Raw genomic sequence first — 27,545 nt, 5'->3', positions numbered from 1 at the left:
CCTGTGCACGTAAACACACTCAGTGTGATGATGTGACTCAGGGCCTCGTCTGATTAATGTACAATTATTCACTGAGTCATCTTTCAAATCCTCGTCTGCCTCCCGTCTGCCTCCCTCTCTCTCTCTCTTTAATATTTTACAGTGTGTGTGCCAGAAAGCCGCTTTGTTCTGTTTTGTTTGTTAGCGAGTAGCCGCCCGCTTGATGTGTTTAGCGCCGCTGCAGAGGCACCGCTACTTGACCCCTGCCGGGATTACGAAACGGTGTTTTTATTTCTTGGCAGGTACATTAAATTGACTGGAAGCAATCTGGTGATTTAATAATTCACGGAGCAAATAACCGTCTGTCTGTCCCTCAGGTTGAGGCTCTGAGCGATGCAGTCTCTGTTCGGCGGAGGGGAGCTGGGGCTGCTGGGAGGCGGCGGCGACCTAAAGGAGGACGGCTGCGGCGGCGTGACGTGGCATTCCTCGCCGCTGCCGCCCGACGACGTCTACTCGGCCTCCCACTTCGCCCTCATCAGCGCCTACCAGGAGATCAAGACCAGGCTGGCGCTGCTGGAGCGCGAGAACACCGGCGTCAAGAGGAAGCTCAAGATCTACGAGATCAAGGTGAACAGCACATGTTAGCATTTCTTAAACCAGTAGTTCTCAAACTGTGGGGGTATTACAGGTAGGGGGGGTTATATATCTTTTTTTTATTATTTGGTTTTATATCGTATATATATATTTTGTATTATTTTTATACGCCTTTATTAATCCAAGAGTGGGGAAATTATTATCTGCATTTTACCCATCCTCACACTGCACTCATTTTGTTTTGTTTGGCAAGTAACGTTATCTTATATACGTTATTATCTTATATTCAGTGCACAACAGGTTAATTGCAGCCACAATAGGCCAATTTGTTTGCCAAATATTAGTTATTTTTTGCACAGATATAACTTCATTTGAATTGTTCTAACAACGTGATTGCACATGGTATTAGTTTTTGTCTGATTTTTGCAATCTGGTTTACTTGAAAATGATTTCAATTTTCTTTATTCTATTATTTGAAAAAGCACGGATGGAGTCACAAAAAGTTCTTTCAATACAAATTGAACATTTTGTGACAGAAAAGGTTTGAGAACCACTGCATTAAGCCCATTGTCCTAGTTGTCCTGGTTGGTATCAGACGGAACAAGGATGAGGCCAGTTATTCATTTTTTATTTATTAGTCTCCCAAAAAAGAGGAGTGAGCCGTCCGCCCTCAGCCTAATGGAGGCAGGGAGAGTGTACACAAAGATAAAAGGACGCTTTGGTGGGCTTTGAATAAACAGGAGGAATAAGTAAAAAATAATATAGAGCAACAACCGTGAGGAGCCCTGGGAGCAATGGAGCAAACGGAGGGGCGATAAAAAGGGTTGTGCACACAGACACTCTTGTTGAAGCTCACAGGAGCCAACACAGACCTTTAAAGTAACAATGGACCCCACTTACGCCTTCTAACAACATGCATTCTCTACATGGGAATCTACATAATGAGGAAAGGTCACAGGCTTTTGGATTCAAAATGATTTCACCCGCATTGTAATTGGATCTCAGATGTATCAACAAACAGGCTCATAGCTGCTGAATGGGCTCTAGCTTTCTGTTTCCGTTTGTGGAAGTTATGGTTATGTGCACAACAATTACAGAGGAGCAAATATCAGGCTCCCTACAACAATGCTCATTAAATATATATATATATATATATATATATATATATATATATATATATATATATATATATATATATATATATATATATATATATGTAAATAAAACCCCACAAGTACATAAAAAGGATAATCAAAGACATAAAATAATATACATTTGTGGTAGACAGGTGTACAATTATGTATTAGATGTAGGCTTATTGTGGAGTTTATATATATACATATATATTTATATTGATATATACATATATATGTATATATATATACAGTATATATAATAATAATGTATTTAATTTATGTAGCCCTTTTAGCCCTTTTCATGGTACTCAAAGACACTTTACACAACATTTTTAAAACATCCTAAAAGCGATACAATAAAACAATTAAAATAAATAAAAACAATAAGAACATAGAGCACACTCTATAAGGATTAATAAGGTAAGAAGGTTGTGTATTGACTTTTCTTGCTTGCTTGAGACGTCAGGAAAAGGCAACGGGTCGATATTCCGGCTGCAACTATTCCAATTATCGATCAAACCACACATTTATTTTCTCCATTAATCAAAATAATTTAGTCTGTAAAATGGCAGAAAACTGTTATGTTTTTCAGACAGTCCAATATTGTTTTTTATTAATAAAGAAAAGAAATAATGAGGATTATTGGAGAAATGTATTCAGCAGGGAATTAGCTATGTTTATGAACAATGGTCCTCAGAGAGAGTTCAGAGCTTCACCAGAGGGTCACGAGGGTTCAGCTGGAGACAGAGGAGCTGAGCTGCACCGTCGTGTCTCCCTCCTCAAAACGCTGCTCTGGATGTCTTCTTAGATAACACAGTTACATCTCACAGAGCCAGACTACCGTTTCTCCGGTTGGATGAGAGAGCAGGTGAGGCAGAAATCCTCCTAGCAGGAGGACAACGGACACTTGGTGCAGCGGAAAGAAACAGCGTGGGAGGACGGTGAGGAAAAAGAGGAGAAGAAATAAATGGAGAAGTTAAACGGGCGGAAAGATACAGAGGGATGAGGAGAAATGAGGGGAGAAAAGAGAGATAATGATGCAAAGAGCAAGGGAACTGCTGGAATTAGGAACAAAGGAGGATCACAGGAGAGAAAGAAATCCTGATGTTCTTCTTCTTATCATGAGTGTTCCACTTCTTCTAGGAAGGATGTAATGGGCCTGCTCCATTACAGGGAGGGAGAAGGAGGGAGAGAGGGAGAGAGAGAGAGAGAAAAGAAGGAAGAGGGAGAGAGGGAGAGAGGGAGAGAGAGAGGGAGGGAGAGAGAGAGAGAGGGAGAAGGAGAGGGAGAGAAAAAGGGAAGGAGAAGGAGAAGGAGAGAAAGAGGGAGGGAGAGATGTGGAGGGGGGGAGTGAGGGAGGGCGGGAGATGGAGAGAGGGGCCAAGGGAGAGAGGGAGAGGGAGTGAAGGAGAGAAAGGGAGGAAGAGAGAGAGAGAGAGGGAGGGAGGGAGAGAGGGAGAGAGAGAGGGAGAGAGAGAGGGAGAGAGAGGGAGATAGGGAGGGAGGGAGAGATGGAGAGTAAGTGAGGCAGAGGGAGGAGAGAGAGAGAGAGGGAGGGAGAGAGAGGGAGGGAGGGAGAGAGAGAAAGGAAGAGAGGGAGAGGGAGGGAGAGAGAGAGAGGGAGAGAAGGAGAGAGAAGGAGAGGGAGTGGGGTTAAGTGGGGTTATTAATTATTTACCGTATTACAATTTGAAACCATAATGTTTATTCTAACCATATTTCGTTGCCTAAACGTAACCAATCGTGGTTTGCAAAAACATATAATGCCGTAATTTTTTCCCGGGCAACTCGGTTGTCAAGGATGATGAGCGCTGATGTTTTAAATATATTCATGATTGATTTTTTTTTCGGAGGCATTATGTATTTTCTGTGTCCTCAAAGGTCACCAAGGTCACCGTGACCTCACAAATCAAGTTTTTTTTGGGCCATAACTCAGGAATTCATACGCTAATTGGAACAATTTAACACAAATGAATGTCTCGCTGGCTAAAATGGCGACGTGATGACATCTCAGGGCAGACATGGTGTAAACTGCTTGACGGGTCGGTAATTGACAGGACGGTAATTCTAGTTTTTCCAGTAAATAAATTGACGTAAACGCAGTTTGACTTCGTCTTCCGTCTCCTGGAAACGAGTCGCTGCAGAATGCTGCGTCCTCTGAGCGAGCAGCTGCTCCTGTTGACTCACTCAGGAGGCGGTTTGTTCAGGACCCGTTCCCACAGAGACAGGTGGGGATTTTTGGGGGCAGAGCAGGTGCAGATGCTTTCTGTTTGGAGTCGGAGCGGCCACACCTGTGACTCTGTAGTTATAGCATGTGCCTTTCTTTTTTTTAGGTCGGGATCAATCAATATAATCATATTAAAATGATTGCCCAAACTCTGCATTGTTTTCTTTCTTTCAATATTTGTATTTTAAGTTTATACAAGTTACAAAAATACAAATACAAATGTAAAAAAAGTTTAAAATATTAAAAATACATTTAAAATAATTCAAATTAACAGCATAGCGACTAACTATATGAACAATCAGACGAGGATTGAAAACATACAAGAAAATACAGACAGAAATCAGATAGAAATCTGACAGAAATCAGACATAAATCATCATCCTCCATATTGAAACATATACGATAAGAATTGAATGATTATTGTGCACTTAGATCCTAAGGTCCCGAGAACCTATAAGTGCATTGTTTTCTATTATTTCTCGCCTTAAAAAAACAAGAAAGAAAAACAAGTGTGCAGGCTTTCTCCCAGCAGCAGATGCCTGAGCACAGCTGTAATGATGCAGACGGAGGTGCTTTCCTACTTGAACGTGGGTTGCAGGAGGTTGTTAGAGCTGCCGATGCTCTGCGCTGTGAGCAGTCTTGGAGCTCCTGGGGGGGTTTTGCCCTTGTTGCAAACATTTACTGTTAAACTGAGCAGAGAGAGGTGTTCTGCTAAATGGAAAAAGGTTGTTTGCTCCTCAAATAGACATTGCATCAGCTGCAACGACTTGGTACGCGAGATGAAAAGCCCTCCCTGCTCACGGCGGGCACTCTAAATGTAAATGTGTTAATTTAGGTCGAGCCACATGCAGTTATGTAACTCGTTGCGTGTGTTTTTCCATCACAGGAGTCTGCAACCAGACAACAGTTTAGCACCATAAGCAGACACATCTCTTAGTTCACAAGTAAAACAACAGCAAGCGACGCACAGCCCATACATGCATATCATAATCAATCATATCTGCATGTATACAATGCAATTGTTACAGCATAATTGCAATGTTTGTATGTAATGCTGCTGCATCGTATAGCTGCATATGATATAAAGGTTATTATGTTTTGCCCCATGAATCATGAGCTGTGCAGCAATAAGATGTAAATTATATATAATGCAAATAATATAGAAAACAATAACGACAAGGAACAATAATATTAATTATGACAATATTTTCTGTTTTTGTTTTTCCTCAATACATCCCATAAATAAGATAAAAACCTAAAATCTAATATCATACTGTGAGTGTTTCACAGAGCTCCATTAAAAACGCATCAGTGAGCCTCACTGATGTTCCTCCATGAACACACACACACACACAAACACACACGCACACACACACACATACACACGCACACACACGCACACACACACACACACACACGCACACACACACACACACACACACACACACACGCACACACACACACACACACACACGTGCGCATCGTCCCGCTGCCACAAATGCTCAATAGGGCATCAAACATGGATTCATCCGCCGCTGAAAATAGTCCCCAACAAATTTCCTCCTTTTTAAATAACGTTTGTTAAACACTAGTGACCCGCTGTTTTAGGAAACTACTGAAACTATATGTTTATGAGCTTTTTATAAAGATTTATGAGTATCTTCAGTTGAAACCAATGGGCTCAGAATGTATTGAAAGAACTAATATATTGTTGGTTTTGGACTTTTCATTGGATTTGTTGACAATAACTACATTTAATACAAAATACCACAAGCTGTTGCTTAATCAGTATATTCATGAAAATGACACTGAGGGACTGATTTCAGAAAATCTGATATATTATTTCTGAGATATCGTGTTTGGCAAACAAATTTAGAAAATTATAATTGCAGATTACTTGTTAAGTCAATAAATATGAACAGATGGACAAACACAGTGACGGATGGATGGACAAGCAGCAGCTGAGTCACAAGACATTAAAAAGTACGATTAAAGCAACTTGCTGTGTAACTTCACAGATTACTTTTTGGAGAAGTGGAAAATAAAATCTAGTTCACGATGAAGAAAAAAACAAAAAAAAACAAGACACCAGTTAAAAGTTAACGCTGATCCTTTGAGTGATATCTGGGCCGAGCAGAAGTTGCAGGTGATACAAGATGAATCTTTTATGATTCCGGCGTGAAATCATAAAAAATGCAGGAAAACAGCAGGAAAAAAAAGGGTGAAAAAGCACCTCGTCTCTTGTTCTCCACACTCAGCCCTATCATAACACGTCTACCGGTAAGTTTATGCTTCTATAATGTGACTAACTTGCTTTTTTTTTGCTCCTGCAGTTCCCCATGATCAATGAGTTCGGGGAGGACACCAACTCGTACTGCTCCTTCGAGAGCAAGGAGACGGCGCTGTTGCACTCAGAAAATGGCAGCCTGCAGCAGAGAGTCAACGTCCTGACCCACGAGGTGAGAGGAGAGATGAGAACAGGAGGGGGAGACAGAGGGGGGTGAGACAGAGCGGGGTGAGACAATAAGGCAGCGGCGAGATGGGATATGTACCAAATAAGAGGGGACTCATTTACCGTATCACATTTTTGTTCTCAGTGCTTGAATTCTGCAGAAATCCCTCCCTACATGTGAATTAATTGATTAGAAAAACAAAAATTGAGGCCAACCCTAGTGGACATATGCTGAAAGATGTCCAGAAACTAATTAGTCACTGGAGCTGCTATCAAAGCCAAAAAGACTGAGGGATTTCGGGTGTTTTTTAAGAAAACTTTCCAAGGAGCACCGGGACGGGGGATTTTTACTCATGGCGTTCTATTCTTGAGATGAGCTAGTTAAGATTTTGCTGATTATGAACTAACAATATGTGCTGAGTCAGATTTTAATCTGTTCTTCCTGTAGAACAAAATATGTGAGACATAAAGCAACTGCAAAGAGACTCAAACAAACACAAAACAACGACAAAGAGATGCAAAATGACTACAAAGAAACACAAAACAACTACACACAAGACTCAGAATGACTAAAAGAAACATAAAACACCTACAAAGAGATTTCTAATGACTAAAAGGAGACATAAAACACCTATACAAAGAGATTAAAAATGACTAAAAAGAGACATAAAACACTTATAAAGATACTTAAAATGATAAAAAGAATAAAATAATACACCTGCAAAGAGATTTAAAATGACTAAAAAGAGACATAAAATACCAAGAGATTCAAAATAACTAAAATGAGACATAAAACATCTACAAAGAGATTTGAAATGGTTAAACAACTAAAACGTGTGTCCTGCCCCTATAAGAGAGGTGGGGGGCACCCAGGGGCCCACTGCCTCATAATCCATGAGGGAGGTGTGCGTTGAGCCTCTGTAGTTTTGTATGGTGGTACTCTAAGCCCGCCTCCTTCTTAGCTGTCCAATCAAATGCAAAGGATTTGATTTACATTCGTCTTTGACCTGTTCACCGCTCAGACGTTGGTAAAGTTAAAGTAAAGTGAAGTGAATTGAAAACCAGATGTGTGCACGCTACTCAACCAGTTCTACTTCTTCTCCTCTATGTGCTTAAGAGTCGAGAGAAGAATAGCGGCGCCCTAAATGTACTTGGCCTGCTCATTCGCCTCGCTTGCAACTCTACTATTTTCTATGAGTGTGTGAACGAGAGCGCGGGGAAATATAAATGAGAAACGACTGACACAGGAAGGCAGCGGTAAAACTGGTAGTGGTAAAACAAAAAAAAGGAAAAGAGGAGCTAGAAAGCAAGAAAGAGGAGGGAAATGGTTTATGGGAGCAGCAGAGGTGATTAGCATGGGACACACAGGGTCACAGAGTGATGCAATGTGCACACACACACACACACACACACACACACACACACACACGCACACACATCTCATCCTCGTCCTTTTGGTAAAGTGGTGACTTGCAGTAATTTAACCTTAAATGGAACTTCCTGGAAAATTCGGTTCAAATTCGGCACTATTGCACTATCTTTCTTTCTTTCTTTACTTTAACATGACTTTGTCATAACTGATAGAGACAGTAAACAAAAAGATGAAAATAAATGTTAAAAAAAGGAGAATTATCCTTCTAAATTAAACACTCACACGCTGCAATAAAATCGACTGCTTTAAACCAACTAATTGAGCTAAAAACAAACAGCTTTGAACCCGAGAAGCCGTTTGAAATCAACAAAGCATTCCCACACACGGAGATTCACATCCAGACTGACGCGAGAATGTAAAAAGGTGATAATGAGAACACCTTTTGGTACTAAAAATCTCTGGCGTCTGCATGCATGTCCTCTCTCTGTGGTCCCGATGCCGCTGACGAGCCGTCCGACACCTCGCCACCCGACACCTCGCCACCCGACACCTCGCCGCCGCTTTTCCTCCGAGCATACGTTGCCATAGCATCGGTACCCGTCTTCGTCCTCTCGCGTGGCTCCCACTCTCGCTCTAAAGTGACCGTATTCTTCAACACTACCTCTCCTGAACTCTTTTTTTTCAGTCAAACCACGGCGGCGCTCTCAGACCTGTCAGAGAGTATGTGATTGCGCCATCCAGCGACATTCACCGCCTCATTAAGCCACAGTGTGATGGATCAGCGAGACACCGAGAAATTCATTATTTAAAACAGTGCCGAGGACGGTTGTTGAAATCGTCACTCATCCGTTCGTCGGGATGGGGCGAGTTGTGCGTTCGGAGGTGTCAGGGTGTCCGTGTCCTAAAAGTGTTCGGTTACACAACAGCTTCTTAGAGAAATGGAAGTTTTCCCTCTCTCCTCTCTCCTCTCTCCTCTCTCTCTTTCTCTTTCTTTTTGGGGGAGGAAGTTTGGAAAAACTGACAAAGAAGGGAAGAAAAAGTAAATGTATGTCAAGCCTTTGTTGTTGTTGACATTGTTCTGTTTTCAGCTCCAGAAGAGGAAGGAGAGAGAGGAGCAGCTGGAGGACGTGATCCAGGCCTATGAGAAGATCCACATGGAGAAGAGCAACCTCCAGCGGGACCTCGACAACATGGTCAGAGACGCTGCTCGGCATGGTTCAGATGTTTTGAAAAGGCTTGTGTGAGGGACTTATCTATGGGAAAACCTATTTTAGCCACCTCAAAGAAAGACGCACCTTAAAACAAACAATATCTATTTAAGTGTATGATATATTTAGAATATTTCTACCCTTTCCGACAGGAAAACAATCAGCGGAAGTAAGAAGCTAACGTTAGCGGGTATAAAGGAACTCCACCCTGGTCACATGACTTCACATTAGTGGCTATCAGTGTTGCCAACTCCTCAGCAAGAAAAATAGCTATTGGCAGTCTTAAAAGTAGCTAGGAGTCGCTAAATGACGTCATCGCCTAATTTGTATAATCGTAATGGAAGCTGTAGGAGACAGGAATATAGTGATATAGCAATTGTTTTACTCATTAATGCCAGCTTGCTTTGGGTGGAACTGTTTTAATGTTGCTTTGCCTTTTGAGTATGATTTTTAGTTGTCATGTTTATTTATAACACAAAGTTTGACATAAATCTGCTTCACAGTACAGGCAGTATGGCCTTGTAGCATCTCCAATAAACGGCTACAGCCAGCCTTTGAATTCAGGGTTTGATTCCCACTCCTTCTGTATTTTTGAGCGTACAGTAAAACTGAGACATGATGACTATATGTTTAGCTGATGTCACAGAGAGGCACACACAGTGGACAAGGTGTATGAGGTCATTTATTTTAGTGTAACAGTGAAGAAACATTTACATCAAGCCAAGGCGGGATCAGCGGCGGCTTTGCGCGATTAATTTTTAGTCTGGACGCGGAGACGTGTGGGTCTCTCCTCTCTGCCGCTACTGCTGCGCGACTCGCTCGGCTCCTGTGAGGCTTTGGGACGGCGGAGGGGGCGGGGCTCACGGCAGCACCCGCTGCTCGCTGAGGATCCTTTCTTTTTCTTCCGGTCACAGTAAACAATGGCGACCAAGTTGGAGCGGCTGCATTTGGAGTTGGAGCTCATCAGTATTGAAGAGCAAATGCTTATATTGCAAATGTTGAAGCGCAGGCGACAGAGAAGACGTTTGCGCAGGTGGTGTAGGAAGACAGACCGGAAAAAGCAACTGCCGGAACTGCACAACGATTTGTGCCGCGCTTTCTCGTCAGTCTCCAAGACACCAGGAAGTCTCCAATTACACACAAAAATGTCTCTAGATTTGTCGCTAGTCGCTTTTCACAAAAAAAAAGTCTCCAAGAGGGTTTGGAAAGTCGCCAGATATAGCGAGAAAGTCTCCAAGTTGGCAACACTGGTGGCTATAAAGGAACTCCACCACGGTCACATGACTACACGTTAGCTTATAAAGGAACTCTACCACGGTCACATGACTACACGTTAGCTTATAAAGGAACTCTACCACGGTCACATGACTACACGTTAGCTTATAATGGAACTCCACCACGGTCACATGACTACACGTTAGCTTATAAAGGAACTCCACCACGGTCACATGACTACACGTTAGCTTATAAAGGAACTCCACCACGGTCACATGACTACACGTTAGCTTATAAAGGAACTCCACCACGGTCACATGACTACACGTTAGCTTATAAAGGAACTCCACCACGGTCACATGACTACACGTTAGCTTATAAAGGAACTCTACCACGGTCACATGACTACACGTTAGCTTATAATGGAACTCCACCACGGTCACATGACTACACGTTAGCTTATAAAGGAACTCCACCACGGTCACATGACTACACGTTAGCTTATAAAGGAACTCCACCACGGTCACATGACTACACGTTAGCTTATAAAGGAACTCCACCACGGTCACATGACTACACGTTAGCTTATAAAGGAACTCCACCACGGTCACATGACTTCACGTTAGCTCATAAAGGAACTCCACCACGGTCACATGACTTCACATTAGCTAAATGTAACTTCACCAATTTTATATCAGAGAACAAAACATTACAATCGTAAGCTTGTGTCAAACACAGACTTTATTTTCGACATTTAACCAAAAACACATTGACTTCGAGACGAGGGAACAGGAAGTGCAAACACGCCGACTCATTCCCGTGGGGCGTTTACTGACCTATTTTATATCCGAGAACTAAATGTTAAAATCTCTTTGGCTTGTGTTCGACCTTATTTTAGACATCAAACAAAAAAAAAAACACATTGAGGAATTGGGAAGTGCAACATTTCCGACTCTTTCCTGCTTTTAGGATCCCTGCCGCTCTTGCAGATTCATGACAGAACAGCCGCGTTACAAATGTGGATTTTGTCCGGTCAGGCAGGGAAGAGCTAATGAAAGATGCAATCAAGTTACACTCAGATTTGGAACTCTTGGAAGTCCACCAATCTTAACACCAGTGCTGAATTATCAGACCCTTTAAAAGAGCACCCGTCCTCTAGTTTTCATACACATATGCAGCTAAAAACAACATCAAATTCTTGATGAATTCTTCTATATTTCTGTGACAAACAAAACAATTAACGTTCTCCCCATCACCTCGTTATGTCACGTTATCATCGCTACGTTATTTAAATAGAGCAGTAATGTATACGACTTGTACATTCGTCTCTCTGATAGAATACGACTAAGAAGAAAAGAAAAGAGTCATGAAACGCAGTCGGCTCACTATCGTTTAATTGCCCTCCCAGCAAACTTGTTTCATTACTTATTCTGAGTCAACGGCCCCTCAGAGAGAAAAGTCCTTTTAGAGTCAATCAGGGAGATTTCTTCTCCGACAGTAAACAACACATGATTGACTGCGAGGATACATAAATCTCTGAATGATTAAATTTGGGATGATTTGTTTCTAGCGTCATCCTGTAACTCCTTTTCATTTAGACGCGTGTGTGTGTGTGTGTGTGTGTGTCTGTGTGTGTGTGTGTGTGTGTGTGTGTGTGTGTGTGTGTGTGTGTGTGTGTGTGTGTGTGTGTGACGGTATAGGACGCTTCCAACTGAACAGATTGGCCGGCTGCTTTTTCCCAGAACCCCTCTGTGATATTAAACCCGCTCATATGACGGTGAAGTGAGACGATGTTCGCCAAAGATGTCGGAACTGCCAACAGTGTCAATGTCAATGTCACCCTTGACCTTTAACCTTCCAGCAGTGCACTCGCTCACCACGCTGCATCATATTTCAATGTTATGAATATGCATAATATCTATCGTGTGTTTAATAAAATCAAAACTGTCTTTTAGCAGTTTAACAGGAAGCAAAGTGGCCTGACTGTGTGCTGCAGGATGTGTGTGGCACATGAAGAGGGCCGGCCATTTATTAGTATTGCTTCAGCCTTTTCTCTAATGAATTTAGTCGACATCTTGTATTTAAACTTTGATATACAGACAGTATAATCTGTATATCAAAGTTTAAATTAAAGATGTTGACTACATTTAGTGAAACTATCTTTCTTAACCTCTTTTTAATTCACCGTTTCTGTTTGTCGCATACTTTATTATTTAATATAAGACCTACAGATTCACATCTTACATTTACATTTGCATGGTAATCTTTTTAAGTTGTATCTTTTCCCCATGAATAGAAACCAATATTTGGCTATTTCTTCCGTTTTTTACTTGACTAGAGGCACTGGACTAGAGTTTAAAAGTATTGCAATCATTTAAATAGATAAAAAAAAGGGCAGAAGATATAGAAAATACTTTTTGTTACATGTGGGCCAACCAGTAAACTTCTGTCATGTCAAACATTAAACTGTTTATTTTAGCGTTATTATTTCTAGGTTAGACACTTTAATACTTTCTTGCAGTGCATCTGGTTGAAAACTTCACATTTACTTTTGTTTGGCCCTTGCCTCCTTATATTTATAATGTTCACCTGTGTACGTTTTTGAATCCTGTGAAGTCGTGATGCATTTGGTGGAGTAGAATAAAGTAAATGTGTGGTTGCAGACCGGCCTGGTGGAGAAGCACGTGGAGCGGGTCCTGGGCCTGGAGTCGGCTCTGAGGCAGAGGGACAACTCCCTGCAGAAGCTCAACATGCAGCTGCACAGCAAAGACATGCAGTACCTGCAGCTGCACGCCGGGCCCGACGCACACAGTGAGTGACGGGCTCCCTCTCCCATCACCTTCATCATCACCATCACCTCCATCTGTAGTGAGATGTGCAGGTGTTCTGGTTTTACCTTATTATTTACTGGTTGTTGCCTTTGCTAAAACACAGTTTGTGCAATGCAAAAATGTGTACACAAAATATTGAATGTCTTACATCTCTTGCAAAGGCAAACACTTCCTTCAACATCTATCTTGGCTGGGTCTCCTTTGGAAACTAGATTTTAATCTCAAGGTTAATTGATTAATAAAGGTTGAATAAAACACAATCTAAATAGCTTCTCAATAGCTCTTTCCAAACATCAACTGTGAGTATCAAACACTCTTATCTGAGTCTTTGCTGTAGATATAGACTTTGAACAGATGTTCATTCCCAATAATTATATACAGACATTTACTTTAACTGAAGATGACATTAACACAGTCACGGTATTGTACTGTAAAAAAAAAAAAAATATATATATATATATATATACAGTATCTTTCTATTATAGTCCTCGAACTCTCTCTGTAAAAAAACAACAACAATGTAATCGCTTATAGATGTTTTCACAGGTGCATTCTGGGAGCAGATGGTTGATAATTGAATGTCGTATTTCAAGGTTCAATGTGATCAGCAAACAAAGCACACTGACGACTCAACTCTGAAACCCATTTTAGTCTCTACATCTTCCGTTGCAAACTAAAAACACATATTTTTCGACTACACCTTGAATAAAGAAAGTAGCACTTTAGTAGCAATTAAATCACACTTACTGATAGCACTTTGTAGTTTAACTTTATTGAAGAAATTGTACTTTCTTGATTCTTGTTGTTCTGAGTTTGTACTGATGGTTGAATGCACTTGTTGTAAGTTGCTTTGGATAAAAGCGTCAGCTAAATGAAATGTAATGTAGTTACTGAAAAAGTAACAGTACATTAAAGTACAGTAAAACCACATATTTAAACAGCCTAGACACCATCTCTGTTCATCACTGCTCATCTTTTCTCTGCAATCAAATCCAAAAAAAGCATCGAGGTCAAGTTAATCCTCGGTCTGCTGGAGAGAACCAGTTTGGACATTTTGTTCCAGCTCCTCAGTCACAGTCGCAGAAACAGAGACCTCCGAAATCCAAACATTTGTCGCTGCCTGGCGCTGTGCTTTTGGAGGATTTCTCAGTATTAATCCGCCTGTAGCTTCCATCTGTACGGCCGGGTGATGTGTTGTGATGCGTCTGAGCCACGAAATGCGAGAAAAAAACCTGGGAGATAAGTCAAATTATTACATAAATGAATTGTAAATGTGTAAAAGTTTCAAAGGATGCTTCAAGCAAAAGGTGGTGCTTTCATAAATAGAAACACAAATTAAAAAAGCTGGTTAATAAAACCTTAAATTCTTATAAAGCTTCACCAAGTCAGCCGACTCCCTCATTTTAGAGACTGCAGCACAGAAAAGATAGCATGCAGTCCGCTAGATTCTGATCTGGAGTCAGTCGCTGCCCTCTGAGCGGCCGTGGGTGGCTCATGGAAACCTGTAAGAAATGTGTCACCGCCACCTCAACCGAGGCCCCCCTGCTACTGATGGCGTACCGAGTGAAGGGGCGGTATAAACCTGCATCAAACGCTCGTATTTAATGGAAAAAGCGTAATTTAACCTTTTTTTGTTCCTCAAGGGGAGAAACCACATGGTGAAAAGGTTAAGACATTTATAGCTAATAGTTATCACCATGAAGCTTCCCCAGTTGATTACTTACATTAAGATTATAATTGTCTGTCTTTAAAATATGCAAATGAGGCATTATCTTGTTAAATATGTGCACATGTTCATACATTTCAAGAACAGAAGCCAGGTTTAAGTTTGTTGACATATTAGAGTTAAAGGGATTAACTTTAGAGGGAATTTTGGATATTTCTTTGTGTCGCTTCATAAATCAGAAAAACAGCCATAAATAAATCTATTATCTCTCCATGTTTTAAGTAACACAATGTTGTATAAATCAGGCTGTGAATAATATATGAACAAACTCCTTTGTAGAAACCTCCAGAATATAGAGAGGAATGAAAGAATAAAGTTTTTATGAAAATATGTTGCTTGTGCTCAACAGGTGAACAGGGGAAAAAATGTAACTAACAGATATTACCATGAAACGCCCCCAGGTGAAAACTGACATTAAGACAATAATTATTTGTATTACATGTCTTCTGAAATGTTTAAATATGAAAATGAAGCTTTATCTAATGGTAACATCTGGTGAATTTAAGAGAAATCTACAGACGCAAACAGACAAAGTAGTAAAACAAAACACCTAAATGTGTATTTTGGATGTTTTGTTTCCACTAGTCTGAAACAAGGCACGTTATGGAAGTAAAATAATTGACCCACGCATAAAAAAAAGTCACATAAAGCATATTGATGTCACTGTCACATCTTTTGTTTGAGGAGTCAGAGCTTGCGAGGCATTACTGTGGATTTAGATATTTGTGTACTGTGTGTGTGTGTGTGTGTGTGTGTGTGTGTGTGTGTGTGTGTGTGTGTGTGTGTGTGTGTGTGTGTGTGTTCTGGCTCAAGACCTGAGTGTGAGTCTGTGTGGGCGGAGCTGAATCACTAACGTGCCCACGCACATCACATCGCCCAGGTACAACCTGAAAGACGCTGCCCTTGGAAGAAGTCGGCTCCTCACGCTCATCTATTGTACAACAAACGTGGACGGAAGATTGGAAAGAACGCCGCATTAGTCAGGGCCAAAAGCTGTGAGATTACATGTTTCTATCTCTTTTCTTTGCTCCCAGTGCTGGACTGTCCAGCTTTGACCCTCCAGAGCTCCCGTAGCCTGGACGCGCTGTCCGACCTGAAGCTGCAGCGGCTGGAGGCCGAGCTGGAGGGCGCGCGGCACGAGGCCCAGGGGGCGTGTCGGAGGGAAGACGAGCTGAAGGGGGAGTGCGAGAGGCTGAAGGAGGACGTGAGGATGCTGCAGAACAACCAGAGGGACCGGGTCAGTGAGGATTTAGTCCTTTAAATTATGTCAAAAGTGATGTATTCCTTATATTGTCCTGAGTGATGTGTGAGAAGTATTAAGAGAAATGTCAAATCTATCCCAGAGCATTATAGATGTGTTGGACGATTCTGCATAACCCCAGATTCCGTTTAAAGATAAGACGAAAATTCAGACAATTCCCAAACCGGACTACGCCGTGGTATTGACCTGTCAATCACCTTGTAGCCCCGCCCCTAAAGCATCCCCTGCTTTATGGTCTGTTAGTCAAACTTTAGTAAATGATGGTCCATTTAGAACATCATGCTGTATTGAAGAAGACTTGAAACTAGAGATTGAGACATAAACTCATGTTTACAATGTTTACTGAGGGAATAAATCAAGAGAAGTAGAGTCATTTATATAGACTTCTATACAACCAGAGGAGTCGCCCCCTGGTGGCCAGGAGAGAGAATGCATCTTTAACACATGAAGCATCGGTTTCACTTTTCAGAACCGGAGGTTGCCGCTTGGTTAGCCGTTTGTCTCTGTTTCCATTCTTTGTGCTAAGCTAAGCTAACCAGCCTCCGGCGGTGGGTATATATTTACAGTAGAGACATGAGAGTGCTATCGATCCTTTTACCTCACTCACCGCTACAAAAGTTGCAAATACAGTTGTCTCTCTCTTTGTTTGAGCAACATTGCTCACAACGGGCTTGATGGATGACTTCACCTCCACACTTAAAACCATAAAAAGTTCGACAGTTGCACGTAAACACAATAATTATATCACATAAATAATATTTATCAATGCACCCGTTTTCAGCCGCATCCACTATATTTCTGCCGATGTTACCTTCAGACATGTTGCCTCAAAGCACTCCTGCTGTCAGATTTTGTCCAATATTCTCCCAGCACCTGCATGCTAATCTAATTTCATGCTCTACTTCAGCAGGAAATGACTTCTCCGTGCAAGCAGTGTGATGTGGAGTGGATAAAGAAGGTGGGAGATGAGCAGTAAGTGACCACAGCCGATCTCTGGGCGAAGGGAGGGAAGGAGGGGAGGAGGAAATGAAACCGACAGAGGTGTCAGGAATGTGAGAGATATCGGTTGAGCACCATCTGACGACGAACAGAAAGCGCAAACGGGGGCATGTTTCACCAAAAGCAGCTGCTCATCTGTATCTTAATCCTCCTGCTGCTGCGATGACCTCCAGAGGCCTCATTAGAAGCAAGACGAGCCGGTTTCAAACGCAGCATCTTTGCGCACAAACGCTGCATTAAATATGTGCATTCGACTGCGACACCATTGTTTCTTATTTGATAGAGATCAGTCTCCAGTAGGGGGCAGTGTAAGCACAGCGCAGGACGTCTTCCTGTCCACTTCCTCCTCTCAATCTCACACCTGAAACCACACGAAAAGAGCAACAGTGGGCATCCGAGTGCATCCGCTCGTTCCTCTGTCGCTTACAGTGAAGGAGAGAGCAAAGGAGTAGCTCATGTTAATGCCTTTATAAAAAAAATTGCCCCATGTTGCATGGGCTTGTTTACAAGGTGCAACAGGTACGCTGAAGCCGCAGATGACTCCCACGCAGTGAAACCCCAGAAGAGTTTCAATGGGGAGGCGAGCTGAAAGTCAGCGCTGTGGTAGTGAAGCGAGGTTGGTACTGAGCATGCGGTGGAAGCCTACTGCTTGTTTCCAGACCTTGGTCACCTTTTGGTTTTACTCAGCAATATCAAAAAACTCCCACTGAAAACCTACAGTGCCTCTCCTCTGCTTCCTGCTGCTTGTTCTTGTAATTGGGCTCATTTTGTGTAAACTGCACTTTGATAATTGATAAGGAGGGTTTGGTGCTGCCTCACCTTTGCCCCAATAATCCGCAATAATCACCAACAAAATGACCATCAGTTACTCTAAGCCGCTCTTTGTTGTTCTCACATGCCTCCACGGTAAATTAATCTATTTACAATTTAAATAGTAATGAATGTGTTTACGACTGGATAAATGACAGATTATTTTATATAGTTTTTATACAGCCATTTCACTTAATTCATCAAGACCTTTTCTCAGTTTTCTTCAAAAACTCAAAGTAACACAAAGTGAGTATTTAATACATGAAAGGTCATTTTTTAGGGTGAATTATTCCTTTAAAAGCATCTGTCAAGGGAAATGGCGTTTTATCAAACTAATGGTTGTGTGAGTAAATGAGTGTCTCTGATACTTTTAAAAGCTTCTCTGCTTCATTGAAATTGTTGATTGCAGCAATTTACTTGATGAATTGATGAAACCTTTACCAAAACAAATGTCATCTTCCATTCGTCACAAAATATTCTTGTTTTTTGTCATGTTTCTCTACTCCCAGTCCATGGCTATACTACTCTTTCAACCAGTCAAATTGAATTACTTACTACAGAACTAGTATTACGTGAATGGGATGCCCTCGCCAACCACAAGCCACACTGCATCCACACACACACACACACACTTTACTTCTACAGAGCGACTGACTAATCCCTCTTCAGCTTTCAGAAAGTGAGACTATTTCCAATAAATCACAACATGACGATTTTAAGTTTCTTCCTATTGTTTGTTGGAAGTTTAAAAAAAGAGAAACCACAAAGTGTAGCGTTTGTAAATCCATTTTTTTACATAACTATCCCCCAAAAAAACCTCTCAGTTCCCAGGTAGCGTAGCCCAGCACAGTGACTGTCGGGTGCACTGTGACTTGGTGTGAGGACGGCTTGACACCTCTGTGCTCGGCTGAAAGAGCCTCCTCCGTTCTAACACCCGTCCCTTTAAGAGGCCGAAGACACGCAGCCAGAATTCCCCGCCATGACCGTCTTTCTTTTTCCAAATGAACACAACCGCAGTCACACGTTTGTGAGAGTTTTTGTCCACGTCGACTGTTAGTTCCCCCTCGAGGCCACAGAAGGTTTTGAAAAAGAAGGTTTATTGTTATATAGCCAACAAAGAGGAGCTCCGATCTCGCAGGCAAGCTGCAGTGACGGCTCATTCTTTGAAGCGTCTGATCGGGTCAGAGGTCAGATCCCTGCCCGCGCTCTCTTCACTTCATCTCCCACACACACATGCAACCCTTGTGTATCCGATCGATTCAGAGGCGCCCGTCTTTCCATCAACTCTGCATCTGCAACCGTCAGGCCCCTCCCACGCGCTGCACTGTACACAAGGCAGCGAAAGATAGAAGGGAGGGAAAAAGTCAACAAAAATAAATGCATAAAAAAGAACAAACGCATGCAGGGAAAACTTATTTTTAGACACGCAGAGACCAAAACAAACCCGATGTCGACGACATTTCTGATATGATGCGTGCTGGTGTTCACGCGAGTGAGAGGTGTCGCAACCGACCCTGAGGCCGTTTGGCAAAGCACTACCAGCAAAATTGAAAATGTGAGACAGAAAAGTGTGAGAAGAGGTGCATGAATCTAAACTGTCGAGAAATTCACTACGCACCATGCGATTAGACAAGAGAGAGGGCCAAGCAGAGCCGGAGTCATTTTTGGGCGACATCAGTATCATACTTCATGCATCGCCCACCATGCAAGTTGCCAGTAAGTAACCTTCTGATTGCTGTTGAAAGGTTTGAAGGAGACTTCAGATGACCTTGAATCATGTCAATGTCAGCGCCAGGTTCCAGCTATTTTTTTTACCACAAAGGAGGTGATGTTGTTTTTAGTTTTTTTTAAACTTTTTATTTATTTCATTTTTTCAGTTAACAAAAAACACGACAAAATATTGTAAATGACAAAAGAGTGGACAAAATAAATAAGTAAATAAATTAAATTAAATGAATAGGGGGTCACCAATCGTTCATTATAATATTTGGTCCATTCTTTACAGGTCAGCTGAGAACATTACTCATCTTTTACCCAGCGTTGATCATGGGATGTTGTTGGTTTTAAGGTGGCGGTTGAACGGGGGTTCGAGACCCCACTCTGTCTGAGTCATAGCAGAGTCAGGGGGAAACTAAGTGGGCCTTTCGCAAGAGCAACTAACCAGTGGAAGTTATGACTTATTTCCAGCTTGTGAGCTTCCTTGAAATGGGGTCCCTGGCTTTATTTTAAATGATATCGGGAAAAATTTGTGACGCCTTTTAGTGCACATCTTTGCAGATAAAATGTAAAGAGGTGCAGAAAAAGATCGTAGCTCAGAGGTGAAAAGAAATATTATGCTGTTATTGATACAAAGACATATGCAGGGTTCCTCTAATGCATACCCAAGTAGCAGGTTTAACACACACACACACACACACACACACAAGTGGGAAGTGGGAAGACTTAATTAAGTTAGTGCGCGGGTGTGCTGGGGAACATACTTTTAATTTGACAGCGTTTTATTTCTGCGAAGGCAGAATAAGTGTTTTTTCTTTTCTTTCTCTTTGGTGCTGCAGTGGAAGTTTACATATTTTCCCATCTATGCAGAAATGTATCTGCCACCATCTCTGTGGAGGAAAGAGCTGACTCAAATTTTTGTTGATAAAAAAAACACAAGTCGTCTGTTTAAATCCGTTCATGATGTTCAGGTGTTCAAGTTGGCCAAGAGGTTTTATTTCTTTTCCTTTCAACTTTTAAATAAAAACGCGGGGGGAGGAGTGACAAGAGTTTATCTGAATAGCGCACACACAAATAAAGTGCTTGAAGTAATTCATTAAAAAAAACACAGCATAAAAGATTCAAAATGCAAATTAAAAATAGAAACTTTTGGTAGCACTATATAATGCACACTATTTAACATTGTAAAGCATGAATAAACACTGAATTCATCATTTATAAAGCATTATTCCAACATGAACATTTATTAGCATGCAATTCCTAAACACAGTTATAAATGTTTGATTCTTGATTAATAGGCTTGAGTTTTCATACTTTATAATGCTTTATAAATGATGAATTCAGTGTTTATTCATGCATTACTAATGCTAAATAGTGTGTACTTATTATAAAGTGCTTCAAAACTGAGACAAATATATGAAAGCCAGTTGGTTCACATGGAGTTTTTAAAAGTTTTGCTGAACATGCAAAACCAAAGTTATGCACAACATAAAAGTCTGTAACCTGGATGTAAAGTCACAATCATCCTGCGCACGTTTGGCTCTATTTTCCTATGAAACTCATGAAACTCTAATTGAACCTTTGAAAAGCGTCGGTCTTGACATAAGAAAGTGACTCACGTCGGCAGTAAGAACTGATTATCTGAGCAGATTTCAAGTTTGATGTCAGGGTTTCGTGTCTCTTCGGTCGGGCAATTGACGCTCTGATCTACCGCCGCCGGGGTGAGAGAGTGAGTGAGTGAGTGAGTGAGTGAGTTTCAGGTCCAGACTGGAGGAGTTTACAGAAATTGGTTAGACATGTGAGATAAGCTGTGCATTATCAGATGTGAGGGTGACTAACTGTAGCTGCTGCTTTTCTGCTTTTAACCACATACAGTTCATATCAGCCTCTTAAGATGCTTCAAGTACAGAGATTACATTCCTTACATCTTTAAAATCATCATTTAAAATGCAGATCAAGTGTAGAGCTAATGACTCAAAGTCAGCCCGTTGCCATGGTTTGTTTGAGAGACGCGTGGAAGCCGAGCGGCCTTGTTGTTTGCGGTTCCTGAAATAGAGTGGCTCCGTCAGTGCAGCCCCTGAGAGGCTCGTGACACATCCTCTGCGAGAGAAACGGTGCGATGTTGTGCACTTCAAAGTGATGCACTCTAAAAATATGAGCCGATAAGCCTCTCAATTAGCGAGGCCGTGTCAGCTCCGTTTCACTGCATCCGACTCTGATTGACTTAGACGTTTTTTTAAACAGCATTCCACCAACATTGTGATGTTCCATAATGAATAGTTATTACGCTGATGACATAATTGCCTCCCCTCCCTCCCTCCAGGGTGAACTTGGCTCTGGCCTACACGGAGCTGACGGAGGAGCTGGGACGCCTCCAAGCGCTGAGCTCCAAGCAGACGGAGATCCTGAGGAAGGCGTCACAGGAGCAGGCTAGTCCAGGTAAAAAAAAAAAAAAACACACTTGTGTCACAAGCACCACGGAAGGAAGGGCTTCGTTATTTTACTCGAGTACAAAGAGCACACTTATAATTACAAGTATTCCTGCATTCAAAGATTAAGAAAGAAAGATTACATAGAAAAATGGCATGTTAAATGAGTTTTATACGAATATATTATTGAATTATTCTCACTGTTCATGTACAGTTGATGCAACTGTTTTGACTATTGATAGTTTAATCCAGTTTAAACCTATTTTTCCGGGAACCCATTTAAAAAAAAGGACACATTTTCGGGACCGAAAATGACAGAATAATGATAAAGCAAAAGTGTGCGTAAATGAACATTACACGATCGTTACAGATATTTCAAAGGGATATACGTTTGAAAAATCATAACTTTGTTTATGCATGTGTTTTTGTAAACATATGCACATGTAAAATACTTTATAAATGAGAGGAAATATATATGTGTTCAGGCTGAGTTAACAAACTATATCACTCTTTTAAGTTACATTCAGTCCAACCAAATCTACACATCATATTTTTGTAAATTCATCAAAATATTTAGATTTTATTTTTAGACAGATGCTGGCACTTTATAAAATGTAATGTAATTTAATCCAAAAATACCATGAATACATCCCTGTAGGTCTCTGCTGTCTAATGTATAACACCTACATGTGATTTGTGAAGACAGAAACTAACAGACACGTTGCAGCGTGCTAAACCGTAGCGACACCTTTCCCTTCCTGCACAAACAGTCGCACACATTTCTAACGTCTCACAACTGAGCTCACCTCCACAAACCCAAAGGCCTTCAGCAGTGCATCTGTACAAACTGGAAAACGGTGTAAATCTATAAATAAGTGAGCATTTTAACAAGCTGGGAAACATAGAAAACCCCGTTAAACTTTTCCCTCAGGTCGTGCTTTGTCACATTAATATGGAAAATGGGACTTCTGCTTAATTAGTTATGTGTGATTGCCTCTGGGCTATTTTTTCAATCACAAGACAAATATTTACTGGTGAATTGTTGAAATAATCAGAGAAGAGCTGAAGAGTCCCGCTCGACTGTTTCCGTCTCATTCGGAGGGTTTCAGAGCGCGAACACCTCTGCCCTCTTTGACACCTCGACCGGCAATAAATGAAGTTTCCTCTTTGATATGGGAAGTGGTGACGAGACACACAAAATACACAAAAATATATGCACAACGTGTCCACATACTATTGGCCATTTAGTGTGGAAGCAGGTTGCCAAACTGTTTTTTGTGTGTTTCTTATAACTTTATTTTCCAAGTAATAAGCTTTTTAAAAAAAAAGTTTTTTTCCTTATTAGCACCAAGCGCTGAAACTCCTTCCTAACATGGCAATACTTTGTTTTATATGTGTGTTACATATTCTGATTCTTTAGGTCCTAATCTTTCCAAAAAGGTGCCTTATTAGTATGTGGGCTGTTGTTAAGGCCCTGAACCATACAGTTTGAAAAACTCGGGACCACTTGAGGAGGAATTTTTGAGGAATCTGGATCATATCATGCTGGATGTTCATAGTTATGATCAAAATATGGTATAAAAGTTTTGTTGTTGTATTATAACTCATTTGGGGTTCATACGACTACTTGAAGACTACTTGAACACGGGAAAAAAAGGGCAGTGTGTGCTTGGTGTCCAAAATTTCAACTTTGTAGCCCTCAAACCCCTCAACCCTCACAACGTTTCATCCATGTTCATATTCAGCCATCTTAATGTGTCTTTCTTCTCCTCCCTCAGTCCAGCGTCACTCTCCCAGCCACCACCAGTGCCACTCCCCCTTATCTCAGCGCCACTCGCCCATCTCGCAGCGGCACTCTCCGGTCCCGCCTCCGTCGCACCACTCCCCGATCCAGCAGCGGCGCTCCCCGGTGCCGCAGCGCCTCTCCCCGGACATGCACCGCCGCTCCCCGTTGCTGGACGTCAACGACGGACCGGCCTCTTACTCCTGCCGCCCGCCCAGCCAGCACCTGAGGGCCAGCTTCCAGGGCCGCCGCAGCTACTCCGAGGTGGCGGACCCCTCCGCTTACCAGTGCCCACCCCGCTTCTCCCTGGACCCGGTCGCCACCCTGCCAAAGCCTCGGCCCTACAACGACGGCTACGCCAAACAGCAGCCCCAGCACGGGGGCTCTCCTCACGGGGGCCTGCAGCACAGGGGCTCCCCGTCCCACCACCAGGGCCCCGGAGGAGACGAGCAGAGCTCCATGCGCCACTCCAGAGAGATGCCGTTCCCGCTGCGTTTCGAGCCTCCTCCGCCTTCCACGCCGGCCCCGCGGCCCCCGCAGTCCTCTGAAGACGAGGAGGAGTGGGCGTGCCCGCATCCCATCAGCCCGCCACGGACGCTGGGCGTGCTCTCGTCCGCGGCGCCCGGCGGCGCCATGAGGGGCCCGGCGTCCTGCTCGGTCTTCCCCATCCCGCAGAGGTCCAACACCCTCAGCTGCCGCCCGCAGCCGGGCTACCTGTCGGCCGAGCACGCGCAGTCCTGGCCTTCAATCAACGTGAGTTCAAAAGTGTGAGAAAAAAAGAGATTGCATCTGAGTGATTCTGAAACCACGAAGTTGCAGTTTTTTAAAGTGTCACTTTACTGAGCTGGTTCACAGAACAATATGTTGTTCTACCTTTAAGCACCATGGCACCTATATAGGGTGAGGCGGAGCTAAAACTTCTATTTTTGCTGTGTTTCAATCTTTATTTACTCTCAACCAGTAACATATATACAAATATGTACACAGCTGAACAAAAGCTCACAAGGGTTGCCTTTATTATAACACCAACATTATTCAAATAGCCCTTGTGGTTGCAGAGATACACCCTTTTTAGTTTGCTTATGTTATTTCGAGCAGAATCCTAAAAAATACCTTGATAAACACCGAGACTCTTTCACCAAGAGGCTTTTCCTACCGCTGAATGTCACAATCATGTGTTCATCGTGTCTCCACTTCCTTTCAACTTTAAAGAAATTACTGAACAGAAATACAGGCACTTCCTTTCTGAGCTCGAGATGAGAAGTTAGATATCAGATATCATATATCCGCTTCAGCATCTCTGAGGCTCATTAATTGATGTGTTATATCTTGTAAAAGAAAAGAACTGTAATAAGCAGAACCAGCACAGGATGAATGGATTACTGCTGTTTAGCTCCGACTTAAACAAACAAAATACATCATTCTAAGCCTTCTAAATTTGTGACAGAGCCAATGTCAGCCGTTCCTTTTGCTTTGAGGCTTAAAGAAAGCTGAGCAAGACTCTCCTCGCAAGAAAAGTGCAGCGTCAGTTTGTTCTCAGCAAATATCTGATGGCGACATGTGTTTACGTTGGTGGAAAAGCCCTCCGGCATTTATAACTTCAATACAATACTTTGACTACGGGGAGAAACTGACACATTGAGGGCATAAAATATGAGATTCCTTATTCAAAGATAAAATGGCGGCGTCAGTGTTTCAACTCGCTGTCGGAGAGAAGAGAGAGATATCTGAGTAGTAGAAACTACATAATCAATACATCAATATGTTTTGATGCTAAGCTGGAGGATTTATGACTGCTGCAAAGTATTTAATTCAACCCAAACCAGGATCCTGACCTCGTTCTGATGAAGTTGTTTTTGTACCTAAAAACAACCAAATAATAACATTAAAATACTTAAAACACTTGTGTCTCATTGTGCGGAGCGATGTCAAAGGACGTGCAACTCTTAATTAGTCTCCTCTCCTCTCTGAACGATGAATCTGATGAATCAGTTTCCACCTGAATTTACTACGATCTCCTTCAAAAGTCTAAAGTGACGATCGCTCACCAAGTGGTCATGTGATCGCCTCCCACACGATGACTCATCCTGTCCAGAGAAGTGTGTGCTGTCTAATACATGTACATACGTGTGCGTGTGTGTGCGTGTGCGTATGTGTGTGTCTGCGTATGTGCGTGTATGTGCGTGTGTGTGCATGTGCGTGTGTGCGTGTATGTGTGTGTGTCCGTGTGTGTGTGTGTGCGTGTGTGTGTGTGTGTCTGTGTGCATGTGATGCATCCTGCTGCCTAGTACATGTACATACGTGTGTGTGTGTGTGTGTGTGTGTGTGTGTGTGTGTGTGTGTGTGTGTGTGTGTGTGTGTGCGTGTGTGTGTGTGTGTGTGTGTCTTGCAGCTCTGGATGGAGACGGAGGAGAGCGACATGCGGAGCTGCCCTCTCTGCCAGCTGATATTCCCCATGGGTTACCCCGACGACGCCCTCATCAAGCACATCGACTCCCACCTAGAAAACAGCAAGATCTGATTGCCATGGCGACCAGCGCCCCGCACACACCCCGGGCTCTCTCCTCCTATAGATATTACGCAACAGGAACGGGGAGTCAGAACGTGGAACGACCAGTCAGCTTACACGTGCGATGATTCTAACGGTGGGGATGCAAAATGAGCGCAGGCGCCTGTTATAAAACACGGGTCTCTCCTGGGCTCCTGAGTCCAGCATCTGAGTCCCTCACCGGTCCCCCCAGACGGCTGCGCCCGTATAACCGCCGCTCTGGTCGCTGCTGTTTTGTGATGAGTCTTGTCGTGCGGTTTCAGGTATCGTGTCGTTGTTTTTTCTCGCTTCACACGTTGCGTTAGCAAAGAGAGTTCAGGGGACAAAAAGTTATTGATCAGGAAGATCTGAGGCGTCAGACTACTCTCAACACTCACATACACACAAACGCATGCATATACACACATACAGACACACATGTATGTACATGTATTAGACAGCAGGATGCATCACATGCACACACACGCACAAACACACACACATACATGCACACACATATACACACACACACACACATGCGCGCACACACGCACGCACACACACACACATACACAGACATGTATGTACATGTATTAGACAGCAGGACATCACATGCACGCACCACGCATGCACACACACACACACACACACACACACGCATGCACGCACAAACACACACACATGCACACATGCATATACACACATATACACACACACGTGCATGTATTAGACAGCAGGACATCACATGCACGCACACACACATGCACACGCACACACACACACGCGCATGCACGTACACACACACACACACGCACAAACACACACAGACACACACACATGCACAAACACACACGCACACACATACATATACACACATGTATGTACATGTATTAGACAGCAGGATGCATCACACACACGCATGCACACACACACACATACGCACACACACACACACACACACACACACACACACGCACACACACCGTCAGAGTGATGCTGAAGTGAGGATTCCAGCTCACTTTCACTTCTCTAAAAAAAACTAAGTTTCCGCGCCAGTTAGGAAAGTATCAAACATTCCAGTTTCACATTTCATCTGCTGACAGATCAAGCTGGAGAATACGAATGTGAGAGTGTGTTTTGGTTTTAACCCCAAAGCGAGTTATGATGATGAGGATGAGGATGATGATGAGGATGCCCTGCAGGGCGGGGCACTGCTGCTGACGCTCCTTCTCCACAAGTGGAGTGGGAGGAATGTCAGAATATACCTTAATGCTTGCGGC

At 42.6% G+C, this 27,545-nt stretch overlaps 1 protein-coding gene across 1 annotated transcript; it reads left to right on the top strand.

Moving 5' to 3' along the window:
- Positions 1–372: 372 nt before the first annotated feature.
- On the top strand, positions 373–26,259 carry tbkbp1 (TBK1 binding protein 1; the record flags this gene model as incomplete). The annotated part of the gene is made up of 9 exons (XM_079237648.1): positions 373–606; positions 6,270–6,395; positions 8,849–8,953; positions 12,847–12,994; positions 15,775–15,977; positions 16,909–16,973; positions 21,850–21,965; positions 23,734–24,491; positions 26,131–26,259. The coding sequence occupies 9 exons, from the start codon at positions 373–375 to the stop codon at positions 26,257–26,259; spliced, it is 1,884 nt and encodes a 627-aa protein (XP_079093774.1).
- Between the last annotated feature and the right edge of the window lie 1,286 nt (positions 26,260–27,545).

Source organism: Taurulus bubalis (assembly GCF_910589615.1).
Source record: "Taurulus bubalis genome assembly, chromosome: 2".
NCBI classification, from domain to species: Eukaryota; Metazoa; Chordata; class Actinopteri; order Perciformes; family Cottidae; genus Taurulus; species Taurulus bubalis.
The sequence above is the reverse complement of the archived record's forward strand: the minus strand, read 5'-3'. Positions and strand labels throughout refer to the sequence as shown.